This window comes from Pleurodeles waltl, chromosome 3_1, assembly GCF_031143425.1.
Source record: "Pleurodeles waltl isolate 20211129_DDA chromosome 3_1, aPleWal1.hap1.20221129, whole genome shotgun sequence".
Classification (NCBI taxonomy): domain Eukaryota; kingdom Metazoa; phylum Chordata; class Amphibia; order Caudata; family Salamandridae; genus Pleurodeles; species Pleurodeles waltl.
In genome coordinates this window covers 1,906,154,119-1,906,175,378 of record NC_090440.1, presented here as the reverse complement: position 1 = coordinate 1,906,175,378, position 21,260 = coordinate 1,906,154,119, and the positions used below count along the sequence as shown (strand labels likewise).

The window sequence follows — 21,260 nt, the reverse complement described above, 5'->3', positions numbered from 1 at the left end:
TGTTTCTTCCTTGGAGCAGAGCCGCTGTCCTCTGGAGTTCTTGGTCCTTTTAGATGCAGGGTAGTCCTCTGAGGCTTCAGAGGTCGCTGGACCCTGGGGAACGTGTCGCTGTTGCAGTTTTTCTTGAAGTGGGGAGACAGGCCGGTAGGACTGGGGCCAAAGCAGTTGGTGTCTCCGTCTTCTCTGCAGGGCTTTTAGGTCAGCAGTCCTTCTTCATCTTCAGGTGGCAGGAATTTATCTTGCTAGGTTCTGGGAGCCCCTAAATACTCAATTTAGGTGGGTGCTTAGGTCGGGGGGTTAGTAGCCAATGGCTACTAGCCCTGAGGGTGGCTACACCCTCTTTGTGCCTCCTCCCTGAGGGGAGGGGGGCACATCCCTAATCCTATTGGGGGAATCCTCCATCTGCAAGATGGAGGATTTCTAAAAGTCAGAGTCACCTCAGCTCAGGACACCTTAGGGGTTGTCCTGACTGGCCAGTGACGACTCCTTGTTTTTCTCATTATCTCCTCCGGCCTTGCCGCCAAAAGTGGAGCCGTGGCCGGAGGGGGCGGGCATCTCCACTAGCTGGAGTGCCCTGGGGCGCTGTAACAAAGGAGGTGAGCCTTTGAGGCTCACCGCCAGCTGTTACAGTTCCTGCAGGGGGAGGTGAGAAGCACCTCCACCCAGTACAGGCTTTGTTACTAGCCACAGAGTGACAAAGGCACTCTCCCCATGTGGCCAGCAACATGTCTGGTGTGTGGCAGGCTAGTAAAACTAGTCAGCCCACACTGGAAGTCGGGTATGTTTTCAGGGGGCATCTCTAAGATGCCCTCAGGGGTGTATTTCACAATAAAATGTACACTGGCATCAGTGTGCATTTATTGTGCTGAGAAGTTTGATACCAAACTTCCCAGTTTTCAGTGTAGCCATTATGGTGCTGTGGAGTTCATGTATGACAGACTCCCAGACCATATACTCTTATGGTTACCCTGCACTTACAATGTCTAAGGTTTTGGTTATATACTGTAGGGTCATAGTGCTCATGCACCTATGCCCTCACCTATGGTATAGTGCACCCTGCCTTAGGGTTGTAAGGCCTGCTAACGGGGTGACTTATCTATGCAATAGACAGTGTGAGGTTGGCATGGCACCCTGAGGGGAGTGCCATGTCGACTTAGTCATTTTCTCCCCACCAGCACACAAGCTGGCAAGCAGTGTGTCTGTGCTGAGTGAGGGGTCCCCAGGGTGGCATAAGACATGCTGCAGCCCTTAGAGACCTTCCCTGGCATTAGGGCCCGTGGTACCAGGGGTACGAGTTACAAGGGACTTACCTGGATGCCAGGGTGTGCCAATTGTGGAAACAAAGGTACAAGTTTAGGGAAAGAACACTGGTGCTGGGGCCTGGTTAGCAGGCCTCAGCACACTTTCAAATCATAACTTGGCATCAGCAAAGGCAATAAGTCAGGGGGTAACCATGCCCAGGAGGCATTTCCTTACACCGGCCCGTTGAACTACCACGGCTTACATGATGTAACTTCAGCAGCGGCTATTCGCCACTGAGATGCTTTCCCGCATTGCAAATCAGTTACCACCCAACCCGTGGGTTAGTAATAGATGAGTGTGGCACTGTGAGTTTTACACTGTGCACATTCTTCACATTAAAATAAAATTAGCAACAAATTCAAAACACACATGAACAGTTTTGTGGAGTTATATCAAGCCCTAGAGGAGGTGGAAGCTATCAGGCTCCAAAAATCAATGCATCAGGGCACTGGGCACTTAATTGTAGGGTTTGGGTGGTGTGGGGCTCGTTAGGGGATTTGAGTCCCACCACTTTTCAAATCCACCAGCTGCCACAGCTCTAAAAGCCAAGGAGAGCCCCCCCTCGGGGATAAAATTAGTGAAAATAGGGAGGGGGCTCCGTGGCCCCCTCTCCGAACCATTAATGGTCCGGGTACCTCGTTCCGTGGCACCATCTCACATGCTATGTCACGGGGAGCCCACTCCTGAGACATAGCGGTTTCTCTGCCTGCTCAGGTGCGGGCAGGGAAGCCTATGTTTGTCCCACTTAGGGGGAGCATTTTTTAATTTCCCACCACACGGGAGCAAATACAGAGTTTGCTCCCAGCTGACGGAAAGCTTTAAAAATGTTCCCACCAACTGGAGCAGACCTATGCAGACAGGGAAACAGATCAAAATATTGCTCCTGCCCAAATGCAGCAGCATTAGTATCTGCTCCCTCCAGACGGGAATTGTGCATGCTCCTGCTGCATTTTGGGAGCTGGTTGGGTCACGGGGTCCTTGGGGGCTCACCCCGCATCCTCCATTGAGTATATGGTGGGTTCTCTGGGTGGACACCAGGGCACACATTTTTTATGCAGCCTCTTGGGGGTTTGGTCCCTGGGTCCAGAAATGACTCAGAGAGGGGGACCACATGACATCGCTCCCATTTTGTTTTTTTTTAAAACAGCCCTGGAGGATGGGGTCCCCACATCCTAACAAGACTTGGGGGGAGAATGTCATGTGGCCCCTCTCTCCTTTAATTAAAAAAGACCCGCCCTGGGGGATGGGTTCCCCAGGGCCTAATGAGGCTCGGGGAGGGAGAGCACGCATCCTCGCTCCCCTTGCATAAAAAAACAAGGCCTGGGGGATAGAGTCCCCAGGGCCTAATAAGGCTTGGGTAGGTGGGGCCATGCGGAAGTGAATGTGTCAGTGGCAACATTCACGATTTAAACTAAAAAAAATGAATACACAGAAATTCATTGGGTATAGTTAGCAGGGGTCCGCAACCCCCTCTCAACCCTCTGTCTGGACTTCTGCACCCCCTCACTAGGAGTGGTACTGCCAGACACCAGAACTGGTGGGACGCTGGCTACAGCTGCCCCTCCAAGTTCTCCTGACACTGTGGGGTCTCACTCAACAGATGGCCCTATGGTACAGGCTAGGCTCCCCTCCTGGTGTTCCCTCATGGAACCCTCCAGGACCTGGGACCAGATCTTGGGCACCTTGGGCCTCAGCCCATCTCCATTCCCTCTCCTCTGAGACTGGACATGGGGTCCCTCACCCATCCCACTACACTGGGACCTACCTTGGACACTACAAGGAAATACCTAGACCACTCCTCTCAGGAGCACCCCCAAATGCCTGTTCAGACCCTATGGTACTCGCCCAGAGGTCTGCCTCCAGTGTAAGTTCCCTGGGGGTCAGAGAACTCACACTCCGGTGTTGGCGTAGCTCTGGAAAATAAGGACTAGACATATGCTCTCCAGCAATTACATCACTCAGCCACTCACATGATTTAACCAAAGTACCCTTCACCCAACCATCCAGTGACTCAGCCTTGAAAAAGCACCCCACATCACCCTCCTGAGACTGGTGAGACAGTACCTGACTTTCCCTGATACTCAACCCACACTCTTCTGAGATGTCTTCACACTCCATAACCAGGATTCCGACCTGGGGGGAACCCTTCTCCCTGTCACTCCCACCTAGAGTCAGTAGAGTGTCCCTCCCACCAGTAGGAATATGACTCCCCATGCCGGTTCCCCAATCCACCTCAGGGACCCTGTGCATCACTGGAGCTACCTCATACCCCTGAACCTCCTGGCTTGTGTTAACTCCCTCCTTCAAGTAGGGCACCACATCTCTGGGCATGTGCGCTTCTTCAGCAGCACTGGATATAAAATTGTTGCTGCCACCATTCCAGCTGGACTCGGCCTTCCTGACTGCCAGCTCTTCCAGTTTTAGCTCATATGTCCAAATCATAGTTTCTATCTCTAAGTCCCTTTTCCACTCGTCGAACTACCTTTGCATCCTCAACTTTTCTGCCTCCAACCGGCGAGCCTTTTCTGCCTGTCTGTCCTGCACATCTTTAGGAGTCAGACCCTTAGAGGACCTACTGCTACCACTCTTGGAGACCCTCCCCCCAGGTGTAACAGGTACCTCTACTACACCACGGTGTAGACTTTCCCATCCATATCTTCTGTGTGCCCCCCAGCTTCCTTGGCTGTCACCCTGGCCCTCAATGCCTCTTGCAGCTCCCCCTTCCTGGCAGAGCTCCTAACGGGACAGGCAAGATCTTCACGGAACTGTTTCAATTGAGCAACTGAGTACCCCTTCAGTTTCCCTAATTCAAACACAGCTCCAGCTTTTGCATCTCCAGATTGAGACATGATGGCAACAAGTACAAAGAGTCCCAAAGAGAAAAATTAAAGATCACCAAACAAGTAGTATATGGTCACGTAGTAATCACTGTATGTCAAGTACAAATACAAGTCCAAATCCCATCGCTGCTGCCAGTGTTAGAAATGGGGTCTCTTGTTGGCAGTCGATTTACCCCCTGTCCAAATAGGGACCTTCACTCTAGTCAGGATAAGGGAGATACCCGCTCAGATAACCCCTGCTCACCCCCTTGGTAGCTTGGCACGCGCAGTCAGGCTTATCTCAGAAGCAATGTGTAAAGCATTTGCACATAACACACAGTAATAAGTGAAAACACTACAAAAGGACACCACACCAGTTTTAGAAAAATAGGCAATATTTATCTATATAAAACAAGACCAAATACAATAAAAATCCAACATACAGTAAGAAATATGAATTATGCAAGCCTGTGTCCAGCTAATCGGTACAAGTGTTAACAAAATACATGTGCTCCTAATGCACCATAGGTGTGTAGAGGTAGTGAACACGTTATACATCTATGTTTCATAATGTAGGATGCCCCAGCCACAGCATCCTCTTGTCTGTCCAGCAGTGCCAGAGGTAGGGAGTCTCTTCCTCTGCTCTTTGTAAAGTAAACACACAAAAAAGAACATCAGAAGCATTAAAAAAACTCAATTTAAAAGAACAGATCTTAGTCAAACGTAAAGGGCATTTCTCTTCAAAAGTAACAATCTCATTCAGAACTATCACAACTCATTAATCAAGATGAACATATAATTCTTGGTCAGAATTAAGACCATGGTGGTGTATTTTGTCTTTATTATAAAGCAAGTTTCTCTTAACCTTAGGAGACTATACCTCCCTCTGGGATCAACTTCCAATTTCTCTGTGCCAAAAAAGCTCAAGTACTTCTGGTCACTAAAATAAAGTTGCTTAAAGTGCCTGGCCACCGAATAATGTTTATCCTAGTTGGTGATGGAACACGTGTGCTAATTCTCTTTTGCAAACTGAGTGGCTCGTACTACCCACATAATTTAGTCCACATATCCATTGTAAAACATAGATGACATGATTAGTGCTGCATTTGATAAACCAAGAGATTTCCTTCTGTTATGTGGCGTATGGTTCATCGTAATACCTCCAGCTCTTAGCATTCGAGCATGCCTTGCACTTCCCACAAATGTGAAAGCAAATTAGGCCACTTCGCTTCACCTCAATTTATCTTGTTATTGTGAAATATCACTCCGTACGAAAATATCCCTCAGTGATTTACTTTTGCAATAGGTAACCACAGGTTTGTCACTAACCACTTCACCTATAACACAATCACAGTTTAACAAAATCCAATTTTTTTGTCAGAATCGTACGGACTGTGGCTGACTCATTGTTAAAAGTTGTAATTATCCTAATGGGGCCCTCATCCTCCAATTTAATCTTTACAGTGGGACCATATGGAATATCTGTCCTGAATCTCATACTAACGTGTTGTACTGCTTTGTCAAGCACCCATTTAGGGTACCCATGCTGTGACAAACTCACAATCATCACATTTTGGTCATCAGTAAAATCTGCCTCACTGCTGCAGTTATGTTTGCTCTGAATGAATCCCCCATAAGGAATTTTCCATTTAAATTGGTTAGGATGGCTACTGAGTGCATGTAGTAAACTATTGCCCACAGTAGTTTTCCTGTACAGTATAGACATCACTCGCTTCTAAAACAATTACTACTTTTACATCTAGAAAGACTTTACTTTTTTCTACTCAGATTGCATGCTAGCTCCAAATGAAGTTCATTAAAATTGAGGTGACAAAATACTTAGCATCATCCTCATTGCCCTGCCTGCATAATCTATTCATAGACCATAAACAAACCTGACCTATAGGACCACTTTGTCCATGTCATTAGCAAACACAGGTGCAGTGGACACCTGATCCTCCCACCAGGTCATCAGAAGATTTGCATAGCTGGGGCAAAGCTGACGTCCATCGCAGTCCCCTGAATTTTCCTATATAAGATGCCATTGAAGAGAAATTTTTTATTGTTCAAGCAATAAGTCATCATGTCCATTTCTGGATCTTCATGGTATTGGTGAGTTTCTCCCCATTGGCACCACGCTGAAAGTTCTCGAAGCCTGGCAGTAAATTTGATGACCATTTCACCAACACACTGCAGTTCTGTATACGATTTTGTACCTTCTCATTACAATGTTTAGTTCTTTGGCAAACTGAGTTTCAAGACTTACCTATCTCTTTTTACCTTTGCAAACAGTTGAATATTAGATTCTAGAGCCAATCATAAAAATGCAAATATCTTTTCTCCTTCCTTCCATAATGTACTCAACAAGTATGCTTGTTTTCTGGAAGGACAAAAATCTTGCCCATCCAAAGCTTCCAAGTAATTTTCGAAGATCTCTGCTTCTCTGTCTGTGGGTGGAGTATCAGGTTGTGACAGAAAAAGAGGAGGTGGTATTACAGCTCTGGCTTCCATTGTGTGCACTGCCCTACAGAGTATTTTGGCTCACTACACATTTTTTTATTTCCCTTTTACTCTTTATGTTTGTATATATTTTTTTAAACACAAAAATGTTTTCCTTTTCTGACTTGCCAAACTTGCAACCACTTTTCTTTCTACGAAACTCTCACAATCTGCTGCGTCTAAATATGAATAATTGTATCTGCGACTACAGATTCAAGTACCATAGCATTCAGTCAATTAAACAGTGATTAGTATAGCACTGCTTATCACCCATCGGGTCTCAAGGTGCTGTCGTAAGTGTGCAGATCAGGCGAAAAGCCAGGTCTTGAGGTCCTTCTTGAACTGATTCAGCGAGGGGGCCTGCCTGAGGTGGGTAGGTAGTGTATTCCAGGTCTGCGCTGCAAGGTAGGAGAAGGATCTGCCTCCCACTGTGCTCTTCCTGATTCTAGGGGTGGTGGCGAGGGCAAGTTTAGAAGATTGGAGTTGTTTCTCTAAACTTCCCTTTGCATTCCTAATCTTGAATATCTATGATTCACGAGAGAGCCAATAATTACACATACATTTTAATGGAGGGCAAAGCTTTGGAAGAGTCGTAACAGCATTAGTCTTGCACCTTTTACAGACATACCTTATCAGATGTTGAAAACAGATATCGAAACACAGACGAATTAACTTGTGAGGCTGTAGATGCACATCCTGTGCATACTCCTTCCATCTAGTTGGACGTTGTTAGTTGTTTTCCTTCGAAGACGTCTTTTGAGTCACGAGGTCTCGGTGACTCCTTTAATGTAAATGCACATGGTTACCAACTCCATTGCTAAATTGTTTTATTATACCATTGGGTTCAGACGTGATTCAGCGTGTTTCAGTATCGACAAGTTAATTGATCCCAGTCGTGGCCTTGGGTTCGCGGACTTCCACCCTGTCACTAGTACAATATTCAACATATCACTCTTTACTTGTATGTCAGTTCCATCCATCAGTCCCTTTGGTGACGAGCAGCCGACTCTTACTTTCTACACCTGTCCCAGCCTCTCTTTTAATGAATGACCACACTCTTGAGGTGATGATACAGATGCGTTTCAAAAGATCCCCTCATTGTCACACTAAATATCCCTGGGCTGACCTACACACTGTAGGCAAATTGTGCCTCTCGACGGACCACGGTGAGAGCTGCTGCTACTGCTGTTCAGCGTTTTGCTATAAGGAAACTACGTAGAACCGAGATCAACAGTGGGCGCACACCAGCATGGTCCATTTCACTTCAGAGACACCTGACATCTTGGGGAAGCAAACCCCTAACCACCAAAGAAGAGCAAGGATGAGGGTGTTGGTGAGCCACCTGAACTCCTGATCCGCCAGCCCAGGCCTAGGCACATCCACTCCATTGCCCTTGCATCCAGAGAAGAGTTCTTCCAGGAGGAAGAAGAAGATGCCCCAGAGGATTACGCATCCACCTCCATGGGCTCCAGTCAACACATAAGCAAGGACCCAGAATTGAGGACGGACTCTGCTAATGCACTTGATCATCGACTTACTTCAATGCCAAAACCACCCATCGGAGCCCTTACACAAGTGGCACATGTACCATGTACACCTACACCTACTGTACTGCTAACTGAAAGCTTTTCATGCACTACTATGCTCATACAACATTAATCCACTTACCCCCAGTGTGCAGGACATCATTTAGTATCTCCTTCACTTTCAAATGTCAGGTTTCTTCTCTACCTCAGTCAGGTTACTTTTTGCCACTATAGTAGCTTACTTGCAAAATGGAGAATATTATAAACTCTTAAATGGAAGGCCTCAAAAGGATCAGCCCACCCAGGACACTCCCCACCCCTTTTCGGAACCTTAACATTGTCCTTATCAGATTGATGGGACCACCTTTTGAGCCCATGTACTCATGCCTTCTTCAGTTTCTCTCATGGAAGGTTGCCCTCTTTATTACAATCACCTCACTTAGGCGCATCAGTGAATTGCAAGCCCTCACTCTTCAAGAACCTTTTTGCAAAGTCCACAAGGATGAAGTGGTTCTTAGTGCGGATCCCAAGTTCCTACCTAAGGTGGTCTTTGCCTTCCACCTTAACCAGTCTATTGAGAAGCCCGTCTTCTTTCCCCAACCTGACTATGTAGCACTCCACACTCTAGACATTAAGCGTGCTCTTATGCATTACACTGACTGACAGAACCAAACTTTGTCGTCTGACACTACAGTTGTTTGTCTAAACCCCATAAAGGACATGCCATCTATAAGGAGGGAATTGTGAAGTGCATCCAGACCTATTATTACAAAGCCAAAAGGACACCTCCTTCCCACATTTGACCTAATTCCACAAGCAGACAGGGTGCTAATATTGCTTTCCTTGGAAATGTTCCCATAGCAGATGTCCGTAAAGCTGCCACTTGGTCCAGTCCACACACTTTCACAAAACATGATTGTGTGGATTTGGGTTGGGTAAAATACAGGGGGCATCTCTTAAGATGCCCTCTGTGGGCATTTTGCAATAAATTCAGCACTTGCATCAGTGTGGGTTTATTGTGCTGAGAAGTTTGATTACAAAGTTCCCAGTCTTCAGTGAAGCCATGATGGAGCTGTGGAGTTCGTAATGACAAACTCCCAGCCCATCTACTTGATATGGCCACACTGCACTTGCAATGTCTAAGAATGGACTTAGACACTTTAGTGGCATATTGCTCATGCACCTATGCCCTTAGCTGTAGAATAGTGCACCCTGCCTTAGGGCTGTAAGGCCACAGGCAGTGGTTTGTGGGCATGGCATCCTGAGAGCGCTGCAATGTCGACTTTACCTTTTTCTCTCCACCAACACACACAATCTGCAATGGCAGTGTGCATGTGTTTGGTGAAGGGTCCCATAGGGTGGCACATTACTTGCTGCAGCCCCTAGGGACCCCCTGGTCACAGAGCCCTTGGTACCACTGGTTCCTTTTACAAGGGTCTTAGCTGTGTGCCAGGGGTGTGCCCATTTTGGAAACAAAAGTACAGTTTAGGGAAAGGACACTGGTGCTGGGGCCTGGTTATCAGGATCCCAGCACACACTCAGTCAAGTTAACATGAGATGTCAGGTAAAAAGTGGGGGATGGTACTGCAAACAAGGCCACTTTCCTACGTCATCCCTGGCTAGTCACTGCTTACAAAAGGCATGATTTTCAGATGTGCATAGCATATGTAGCCACAACCACACATGCTATGAACGGAATATGTTACTTCCACTGTGTGCATTTGTTTATTGCATGTGGTGTTATAGATCTGCTTGCTCCCACCTTCTTACCTTTCTATTACATGGTAACTCATATTCTATAGGACTACTCCTTTCTTATACTCGCCCTATGGGCGAAAAACAATTCAACAATGGGGTCAGTGACATGAGCATCTGCACCTAGAGGAGGAATCACCAAGACCTTGTGACTCAAAAGATGTCTTTGAAAGAAATTTTACCATCAGAGTCAAAAACTAGATGGCAGGAGATTGCACAACATGTGAATCAACAGCTCTATTCGCAAAGAACAGATGATTACAAGATAAGTAACATATTCCTTCTTTAGCATCCCGGTTAAATGACGAGGTGCTTAGATATGTGATTGCACATATTCTACGACCATATCACCCACTTCACAAAATACCTGCAATTGTATTATTCTAGAGGGCATTCTCCCTAATTCCAGATAGCCTTCCATCGACACACAGTTGAAGGAAGTCTTTACATGTGGACATCTTCCCTGTGTATATACCTGAAAAGCAGTAATCCAGATTTTCAGTATCTATTCAGGTACAAAAATATCAATAGCTGGTTAAGACCTCATTTGACAATTAAGACATAAAGGCCCTCATTCTGACCTTGGCGGTCGGCGGAGAGACGGCGGTCGGACCGCGAACAGACCGGCGGTATTAAAAATGGCATTCTGACCGCGGCGGTCACCGCCGCGACCGACCGCCACTTCCCCACTCCGACAGCCACGGCGGTCATGACCGACGGGCTGGAGTCTGCGCACTCCGGTCCGGCGGTCGACCCAAGACCGCCAACGGTATCATGACCCTGCTTACCGCCGCGGTTTCTGGCGGTCGGGAACCGCCATGCGAACCATGGCGGTAGGCACTATCGGGGCCAGGGAATTCCTTCCCTGGCACTGATAGGGGTCTCCCCCACCCCCCACTGCCCCCCCGAGTCCTCCCCCCACACCCTCCACCCCCCTGCCACCCCCCAGAGGTGGTACGAACCCCCTCCCCACCCCCACCCCGACATGCACATACACGCACCCCGACATGCACACACCCCCGACATGCACATATACACACCCCCTACACACACATAAACAACGGGGACACATACCCGCACACATACATGCCGACATGCGCACCCGCCGAACTACACACATTGCCCATAGGCACAGCAGCACTCCCCGCCCGCATGCACGCACTCACACACCCCCTCTACACACTCCCACGCACACCCCCATGCACGCACACATCACACAACACCCCCCCACCCCCTCCCCTCACGGACGATCAACTTACCTTGTGCGTTGGTCCTCCGGGAGGTGACAGGAGCCATGGGGAGGTGACCGCCAACAGAAGACCGCCAACAGAAGACCGCCACACAGAAATGTGGGTCGTAATTCTGTGGGCGGTGTTCTGCTGGCGTGGCGGTGGAGGTTGACCAGTCTCCATTTTCCTGCCGACCGCCAGTGTGGCTGCTGGCGGTTTTCCGGCGGAACGCTCCCAGCGGTCAGAATGCGCACAGCGGCATACCGCCGCGGTCGGCGGTCTTCACCGCGGCGGTAACTCGGCGGTCTTGCGAAAAGACCGCCAAGGTCAGAATGAGGGCCAAAGTTCTTTTTTTATGAAGATGCAAGCCTTGTGAGACAGGGGCCTTAAAGGGAGTGGTAGAGAGACACATGTATGTCTGTAGGTGGTTTGTTATTCTTCAATGAATGTTCCACATAAATTAAAATGCTTTACCTAATTTTTGTGTGAGGGAAATTTGCTTAGCTACAGCAGTCTATGTTGTACCTCTTCTTTGTGTAAAGGTTGCACTATTGCTACCCAACCTGCACATTGTTCATTTTATACACCAGCTTTGTCCGTGTCTTTTATAATGAGCAGAAAGGCACTGTGAAGATAGCACCTTATGTTGTTTCTACTTAAGCATGTTTCAAAGCTTTGTTTGATTTATTAGTGACATTTGGTTTGGCCACAGAAAGTAGGACCTATCAAACTACACTCAGAACTTCTACATTTACCAAAAGTAGGGGAAGCCTTGTGAATATTTTTTGGCAGGATGTGGAAAAATGTGAAACAGGTTAAATATTTTACATTTGGAATTTTAAGTTTGATTAAGACTTGGCCAAAGAAAAGTATCTTCAGCCACTAGTTGATGTAGAATCAATTGGAAATTCTTGGTTGCTAATGCTCATTTTGAATTTAATGTTTTTCTTTTTTCTAATAGATGCTCTTAAACAGGTGTTCACCTGGTTGGGTCTGGAGGTTCACTGTTATATTGACCAAACAGCAGCTGACATCAAGGACTGCATGCAGACCTTCAAAAAAAAAATACATGATGGCATGGACTGTTTTGTCTGCTGCATTTTGTCCCATGGCGAGTCGGGCAAAGTATATGGAACAGATGACAAACTTATATCCATCAAGGCAATTACAGCACACTTCACCCCCAAAGAGTGTCCCTCTTTGACTGAGAAACCTAAATTGTTCTTCATCCAGGCCTGTCAGGGCAAGGATTCCCAGTCATGTGTGCTACTCGAGGAAGATGCTTCCACTTCTGACCAAGAGAGAGAACTTCCTAAAAGCATTCCAAAAGATGCTGACTTCCTTTTGGGCATGGCCACTGTTGATGGATTCGCTTCCTTTCGGCATGTGACAGCTGGAACATGGTTTATTCAGTCACTTTGTAAGAATCTGGTGGCCTTGGTACCCCGGTAAGTAATGGATCTCTGTGTGAGGGTGGGGTAAGAAGGATAATTAAAGCGTCACAACTCATTATGGATCAATATCAGTACTGGTGGCATGAGGTAAAATATGTACAAAATTACTACTTAACCACATTTATGAGTGGCTGAGTGAAAATCAGTCTGACAAGGTTATTATATGAGACACAGATGGACTAAAGGATGACGAATCTACACATTAGTGGACTGACCTCTCTGCATACAAACAGGAGGGGTAGCTTGTGGTTTGGCAAGTGGAAGGATAAGGGCTGTTATAGCATTAGAAAAGGCTGTGTCCTTGCACCATCCTTTTATGGCCATTTCCTTTTAACTTTGAAACTGTTTTGGTCAATCTGTTTTTAAACTACATCAAGAATGAGTTTAGTGTTCTCCACAGAAAATACGAATTAATGTTGTTTAAAGAAATATTGATGCATGGACAACTTGAGGGTGTGACCAGGTAGTGCAAGGCTTAAACACAGACTGTAAACAAGATAAAGTTGATGGTCTATGGAATTAGGGAGCCATTATGGATGTCTGTTTTGATCATTGAGAATCAGCGATGAGATCTTCAGACATTTCATTACATGGGTGGTTCACTTTTTCAGTAAAATAGAATGAAAGCAGATACTGAATTCTGAAGGTATACATGGAATCCAGTTTGTCAGTCAACCTATTTATTGACCAGATATGATAATTTGACATGCTCACCAATCCTAAGCACTTTTGCTGAAATATATGGTAGTAAATTGTGGGCTTTCGAGATTCCAACATCTCCCTTATTCCCTGCTGGAAGCACACAATTCAGAATATTCTCTCCAACTTTAATCGATGTACATCTCTCTGTTGCACCACACTTAGGCTTGCACGTACATATCAAAACAAGCTGCACCTTGATATTACTGACAGAAAGCTGAATCTCCTCTGAATTTGGTGGAGCACAATTTAAATATAGATTTTGGTTTAATAGTGCATCAGATATCATTGCACTGAAGCTGCTCCTATATTGGGCCATGTTTTCGACCAACCACAGCGTTGTCTTTTATCTCTTATGAAATTATTGACCACAGATGACACTGAATTGCCCTAAAATAAACACATAAGAAGTAAATTGTGGGTTCCTATCTGTAAGAGCATGTGGCACCGCCCCTTATTAATTACTAAACTGGCAATACTAGACTTCAAAGAACATTATTGGAACTGGTGAAAACCTGTTTACCCAATGTGCTTCTAAGGTTTTGATCCAATGCGCATCTCAAAACTCCTGGCTATACAATATATTCCACATAAACAAGGTGCTGATATTTAAATAAGTGTTTAGTGATGACTACCCCCACCCTGCCCACGGCTATGGTAAGTTCACAGTCCAAAAGACTAGAGAGAGCATAGAGAGGATCGTAGGAGAGTACAAAAGATCAAGAAACATTGGGATGCAAGTTTAAATATTTGGTGGTAAAAGAGAGATGTTAGTCAATCATGATGCCTAAATTGCTGGTGTGGGACTTTGGGACAGGTAGAGGACATATGGAGCTAGGCTTCAAATACTAGACCAAGAAGAATCATGCTTTTTATTGACAATGCAAATTCTCCATGTTTAGGTTCATATGATTCGTTTCCATCCTAAATGCGTTGTCACTGGTGTAGTTTTGGAATTACTCCTGAGTCAACTCATAATTGTAGATGACCCTCTTATTTTAAACAGAGTGTCTTCAGCAAATAATTGGGACCTATGAGATCTGATGAGGCCAACAAAATGGTGTTATATTTACACATATTAAAGAATAGAGAATTTTAAGGAAGAATGCAGAGGGACACCGCACAGTAAGTCTGATAATAAGCAGTGGTGACTGCTCCTGTCAAGAATACAAAATGTGAGGCAACTCTGGACAGATCACTGACTCCAATTACTTTCCGACTGAATAAAGGGACGGAGTGTGAATCTATGTTGAATCCTGAAGAAAGATCAAGGAAGTACAGCACCGCCAATTTTCCAAAATCCAGAATTACATAAAGGCTGTCAAAATGAGGCAGTCCGCAAGGAGTCTGTCTTGTGGGCCACACAAACCAGCTGATGTGAGATGAAGGAGGACCTGATCCTACAAAAAGTAGAAACATTGAAGTTTGATTGCTGATTCTTTTGTCGTTGTAAAAAAAAGGAGTTGGAAATTAGGCCAATAGTTGACATGGACCGATGGATCTCTAGTGAGTTTCTTCTAGAGAGATAAATACATGTGCTGATGACATGAGAGGACTGCATACATGGGTCACCAAGGGGTAACATTTACTAATTTTCAAAAGATATGGTCAGGGTAAAGCCAGGCACAGCCAAAAGAATTCAACTTGGCAGTGGTAAAATTGTGAGTCAGAGGACCAAAAGTCATAAGGGTGAGTCCTGATGGGGACAGACCCGAGAGAATTACTGATTAAATAAAATACTTTTTTTTTCTTCCAATTAATTTTTGTTAGGTTATTGGTGAGAAGACAAAACAGGTACATATCAAGTTATATAATTATATACACAGTAATGAGAAGCGATACAGACAAATAATTGTATAAAACCGACCTGTAAGTCTCTGACTATATGATGCCTCACTGGACATCACGGTAAGTATCCAAAACTTTAATACAGGTTGATAGAGCCTATTAGAACAGGAGCTTGTCTTCCTGTCTCTGGTGGATCTGTTAAGACTTCAGGTCATTGGTTGCTATGCTATGTATCGCCTCTAACGTGGAGAAAAAGGGGAGTGTGTAACCAGCCAACTGGGGGGGGTGAAGGCGTCCTGGAAGAAGGGTGAGGGGGTTGGTGTTAGGAGGTGGGTGCAGTGGTTCCTTCACTTTCTATAAAGTGGTCTAATGTGTGCCATAATGAGTTTGAGGTTTTGGCCATAAGGTGTGTTGCCTCGTTTAGTTTTTTTGCACCTCTAAGGTATATCACTAAAGCCCACCATATATGGGGGGAGATGTGGTTAAAGGATTTCCATTCTGATAGGATTACTTTGATCACCGTTGATAGAAGGAGATCCATTAAATCCATGTCATTCTCTGAGAGATTAAAAGTCTCAAGATTTGCACCACGGACCCAGCATAACTAGTGGAAAGTTAAGGGTGACTGATGTCCTAAACATGGAATTAAGTTGGTCTTGGCTAAAAGACCAAAAGGAGGTCAGAAGGTGGTAGAAGGAGCAGTAAAACATCCTAAGGCCCAGGCGCCAAGTCACAATTCCAACATTTCTCACTATCCCTTAGTTTCGTCTTATGTAGCCTTGCTAGGGTCCAGTGTAGGAAGTTTATTGAGAAAGATTTGGACTGGATCAGTGTAAGTGCGACTTTATTCTGGAGAGCATTTTTACCCACTTTTAGCCAGTCTTCTTCGGATATATGGGCCAGTCCAGAATGACCCAGTTGTTTAGTCCATTTGGTGCTAAGCAGTGAGTTTGTACATGTTGTGGGAAAAGCTTGGAAATGGTCAGTGGATTGCCATGGCTGCAGTTGTTGGATGATAGATGCTTTTTTGGTCCATAAGAGTTTGGACAGTTCACCTTAAGTTTTACGAATCTGTAGAATTGAATGTCAGGAAGATCGTGTTAAGCTGCTAAGTTTGCGAAGGAGATTAGTTCCCCTTTGTCGTCATACAAGTTATATGGATACCTTTTGTGGCACGAGTGAGTCATGTTGTCTATTTTAAGTCTGAGGTTATTCCAGAGCGAGGTCACTAAAGATTTGTGGTGTGGAACTTGTGACAGTTTATCCAGAGATTTGAGAATAGAGGCGGTATCGGCAAGGATCTTCTGGGATTGGGGTGGTCTGAACTTTGCCATAGAGTTGTTTGTATGCAGCGTTGGTGAAGGGTGAGCAAATGGAGTTCTCACTAACAAACCACTGAGGGGGATCAGTCTGATCCTGGAGTAGCCAACAAGCACCCTGTGTAGAGAGGAAAGCTGTTTGGCATAAAGCCCAGTTTGGATCCCCGCCCCCGCCACCTCCCCCCACTCCCCCTCCCCGTTCCTGGCAGTTCCGTCTTAGAGCTTTGTAGGAAATTCTAGCTCGTTTTCTGCTGCATAGAAAGGTTGATGTCAGTGTATCCATATTATGGAAGAAGGAGGGAGAAAGTTGCAATTGCAACATGGAGGTGGTGAGATTAATAATCAGGGTAATCATAATTTTTAGAGTTTGGAGTCTGCTCTACCAGGATATATGCTTGGGTGACCAGACATCTAGCACATTTTTAGCATTATTGGTGGTTTTGGATTCATTTATGTCGAGGGTTTCTAGTAAGCCCTTGGCAAATCAAATACCTAAATATTTAAGCTGTTTTGGCTGCCATTTAAGGCCAGAGTCCCCCAGATGTGTAGCGACACGAGAGGGTTAAGGAGATTACTTCTGTTTTATCTTTCTGAAGGGTGTAGCCAGAGACCCGTGAGAAGTCTTCTATTATGGTAGTTAACGCAGGGATCACTTGTTCTCTATCTTCCAGGTAAATGATTATGTCATTGGCATACACTGAGAACTTATAAGTTTTGTGGCCAAATTGGAAGCCTGTGATTCTGGGGAGGATTCACTTAAGAGAACTAACGGATCAATTGCTAGCAGGAATAAAAGAGGAGACGGGGGCACCCTTGTATTGTGCCCTGATGAAGGTCAAAAGAGGAGGAGAGTTCTCTGTTTATCCAAATATTTGCTCTAGGGTTGGTGTATAGGGCCATCATCATGCTAATGAGGTATTCTCGTAAGTTATGGGCTTCTAGAACCGCATGCAGGAAGGGCCATTAGACCTTATCAAAGGCCTTCTCTGCATCCAGTGCAATTGCTGCAGTGGGGAGTGGAGAATATTTTGCCGCCTTTATAATGTGGCAAAAGGTGCAGATGTTGCCTCTCGCCATTCTCCCCTTGACAAAACCCATCTGAGAATTATGGATACATTTTGGGATAAAGGCTTCAATCCATTTTGCTAGGATTTTAGCAAATATTTTTGCTTCCATATTAAGTAACGAGATGGGCGATACGTTTTTGAATCGAAGTGGTACTTATCCTTTTTGGGGATAACAACAATTGTAGCGTCAGTGGCGGTCCCCGAGACCCTCCCTTGTTGGACAAAGCAGTTTAATGTGTTTTTAAGGTGGTCAATCAGGAAAGTTTGGAACATTTAATAGAAAGATATGTGAAAGCCATCAGGTGTTGGTGCCTTGCCAGTTTTGATGGCATTCGGAATTTCACTAGAATCAATGGGTTTATTCAACTGGGCTTTGTCAGATTCTGAGACATTTTTAATAGGAAGTGAGCAAAGTAAAGTCTCACATTCAGATTTCAGGCAGTGGGTCTGGGGGGCTACAGAAATTGGCGTAAAAGTCCCTAAATAAATATATCTAGAATCTCACTAGTTTTATATTTCATAGTTGCATTCTGAGCTTTAAAATGGGAGATAGTATTGGTTGTGTTTCTAAACATAAGTATGGCTGCTAGAGTTTTTTCCTTGCCCTAATGAGGAATAGAAGTTGTTTTGATTTTTGGGCATCTACCCTTAAATAAGCCTATTTACTGACAATAGTATTGTATGTATATTTCAGTTGCTTAATCTTATTAGAGTGTCTTTGTTCTTAGTTTGTCTGAAAATTGATTATTTTTTATATCCATAGCAAACTTTTTAAGGGTTGCCTTAATCTGGTAGTTTCTATTGGACATGTGTTTGATTATCTATCCTTTCATTGAGCATTTAAACGCATCACATACGATCACGAGTGAGGAGACAGAATGCATGTTTTCTTTAAGGAAGAGGACTAGCTCCTTATTGAGGTCTGCTATGTCCTCTGGTTTATCTAGAATTTCTTCATTCATGCCCCAGAATCTATTTTTCTCCTTAGTGGGCGTTACTTGGATGGACATGGAGATTGCGGTGTGATCAGATACCAAAATAGGGTGGATTTTAGAGACGGAGATTAATTGAAGAAGAGGGTCAGAGAACAGAAGATAATCAATGTGAGAGAAACTAGAGTATGGTGGTGAGAAGAAAGTAAAATCATTACCAGTTGGATTTTGGATTCTCCAGATATCTTTAAAGCAATGTGTTTGACAGATATTAATCATTTGCTTGTGTGATTCGGGGGTTCTAAATTGTAATGCAGAGTTGAGATCTAGGATGGGGTCCATTGGGAGATTAAAGTCTCCTCCTACAATCAATCTGGAGTTAGGCGGAACTTCAAGTTCATTTCTTGTTAACATAGACTCAGAAAGCAGTGTCATCGGCAATAGGGGCATAAATGTTCATTGTACATATGCCCTGGCTTCCATCTGTCAGTCTAGTAAGTACCCATCTTCCCAGAGTGTCTTGTTCAGATGAAATTACTGACAAGCCAGAATTCTTCGAGATGAAAGTGTGTCCCATTTTTCTTCCCTGAAGCTTCAAAGCACACTACATCAGTCACCCACCCTCTCCTCATGGACAATGCCTCTCTATAACCAATCTTCGTCTCCCGAAGAAGTACCACGTCGCCTTCCAGACTCTTACAACAGTTGTCCAATATCTTTGTTCTTTTAACTGGGTGGTTCAGTCCTTTAGTATCTAGGGATAGTACATTAATGGATGTCATGTGTAAATGATGTAATGGTTGTCGGCGGTGTTGGGGGTGGGGGGAGGGTCAACCCATAGTCTATGTGAGTAAGCCGTTGGCTGTATATCACCTCTACAGGGTAACATAGTGAGGCGGGGAGATGAAGAAAAGGTAGTGGGATCAAACAACAAGTACATAACAGGGGTTCATTGGTGTCAAATGGGCTGATATTGCTGCCCTTCCCACCATGGATGGTCTGTTGAGACAGTGTTCGCAGGGGGGAGTGAAGAAAACGGGTAGGAACACAGCTAGAGCCCTGTTGCATGAGACCCGTTCTACAGTCTATGGGAGCATTCTTGCATAGTCTGGACAAGGGTAGAAAACTAAAAGCAGCTGTTGGTCCTTATCTATGACATGTGAGGCTGGGATGTGGGTGCCCATAGTTAGATGTCAAACTCTGGGTGTCGAGGGGCGATAATATTTAGAGAGCATAAAAGCTGGCATTTTCCTGAACCATTCAAACCTTGCTGTAAAAAGAAGTTGCATATAGAACATTGTCATGGTACAGTAACTAAGCATTTAAACATGCAGTGCAGTTAGCTAGTTACTTAATTATGAAACTGAGCTCCACAAGAGCATTCATAAGGCAAAATAGCAGGTAATGATCATGTATGTTACAGGCAGGGTCAACTAAGACTGTATTATGGAGGTGAACTCCTACGGGAAGGATCCAAGGCCGCTAGTGCTACAGAGCGTTTATGCAAAATATAAAGGTCATGGTATCCTGGTTAAAAGATATAGAACAAAAACAGTAACACTGAAAGGATATGACAATGGTTTTATGGTGTGGAAACCATAAAATGGACGGTCACAGAGGAGTATAGTACAGTAGGTCATTGGTGGAAGATTCAGTATCCATCCGTGACTCTGATTTGTTGTCGAGGACTTAGCTAGGTCTGCCGGATCTGAGAACATTTTGGTCTGGCCTCTGTAGTTAATGCAGAATTTGAACGGTCCGGCAAAAGCAAATGGGATCGTCATCATCGTGAGCTGTTTCCTTATGCAAGAAAGCCCTTCCGGCAGATAACAGTTTCTTTCGTGTAGTCTTGTAAAACAAAGATTCTGTGGTTCTGCCACATGACCACCTTGATTTTCCTTATCTGTGCTAGAATTTGTTCTGTATGTTGATGCCATAACGGTTTGAAGATCAGAGGTCTTAGTGTTGCTGTGTTGATTTATATGTGGGGACCCTGTGGGCCCGCTCGAACTTGAAATCTTTGTTGAAGGACATTTGTAAGGAAGATGGCATCCTGGAGATAAAGTCAGCAACCGATTTGTGGGTAGGTTCAGTTCCTTCGGGGATCCCAAAGATGCAGAGATTACTTCTTCGGTTCCAGTCTTTCTGCGTCATTAGCTGTAACTGTAGACCTGATGCGTCCTTTTCGAAACCGGAGATTCTCCTAGAGTGACCATTGTTGAAATCTTCTACCATACTAATCTTTGATTCTGCTGCAGTAACCCTTAGTTTTAAGTCTTTAAGGTAATTGCGTATTCCTGTCACCTCCACTTGGAGTAAGTAAGTGTTCGTCTTGGTGCTTTGAGCCATGCCATGTACTGTGTTCAGTTTGCACAAGATAGTATTGAATTTGGAAGCGGGACTGATTGGCCCTTTACAGGTGACTCCGAGATATGGGGCAAGCACTATGTGCATTTTAGGGTGGGTTTGGACTCTCTTTCCTTTGTGGTGGATTCTTTGATTTCCGCCATGTTGTGGATCAGATTTATCCTTCAGAAGTGTACTGTGTTTTGTGAAATAGTAGTAAATAGTAAATAGCAGACCACATTAGATTGATATAGTGGGGGCTATGTGATCAAAGATGCCCCTGTCTAGAAGTGGGAGAACAGACCCTAAAGCTGAGAGTCACTGATTAGATCCACAGGGGTGATTAGTGCACTTCAGTATACCTCTATAGAGTGGTCACATCATAGGGTGATCTAGAGGCCTTCACGCCGCTGGTATACATTGTGTCACAGGAGGATTCCGAGATTGCTCCCCACTGTACTAGAGTTGAGTGCTTCGAGAGCGTGTGGTCGATACTATCAGACTGTAATGCGTTCCTGGAGTGAG

The 21,260-nt window shown here is 44.9% G+C and overlaps 1 protein-coding gene across 1 annotated transcript in view; it reads left to right on the top strand.

Annotated features, from left to right (window-relative positions):
- The window catches only part of LOC138285742 (caspase-10-like), a 258,567-nt gene that overhangs the window by 212,158 nt on the left and 25,149 nt on the right, over positions 1 to 21,260 (top strand). The window contains exon 9 of the mRNA XM_069226075.1: positions 12,092 to 12,578. Coding sequence (XP_069082176.1) covers positions 12,092 to 12,578 — 487 coding nt within the window. The remainder of the gene's footprint in view (positions 1 to 12,091; positions 12,579 to 21,260) is intronic.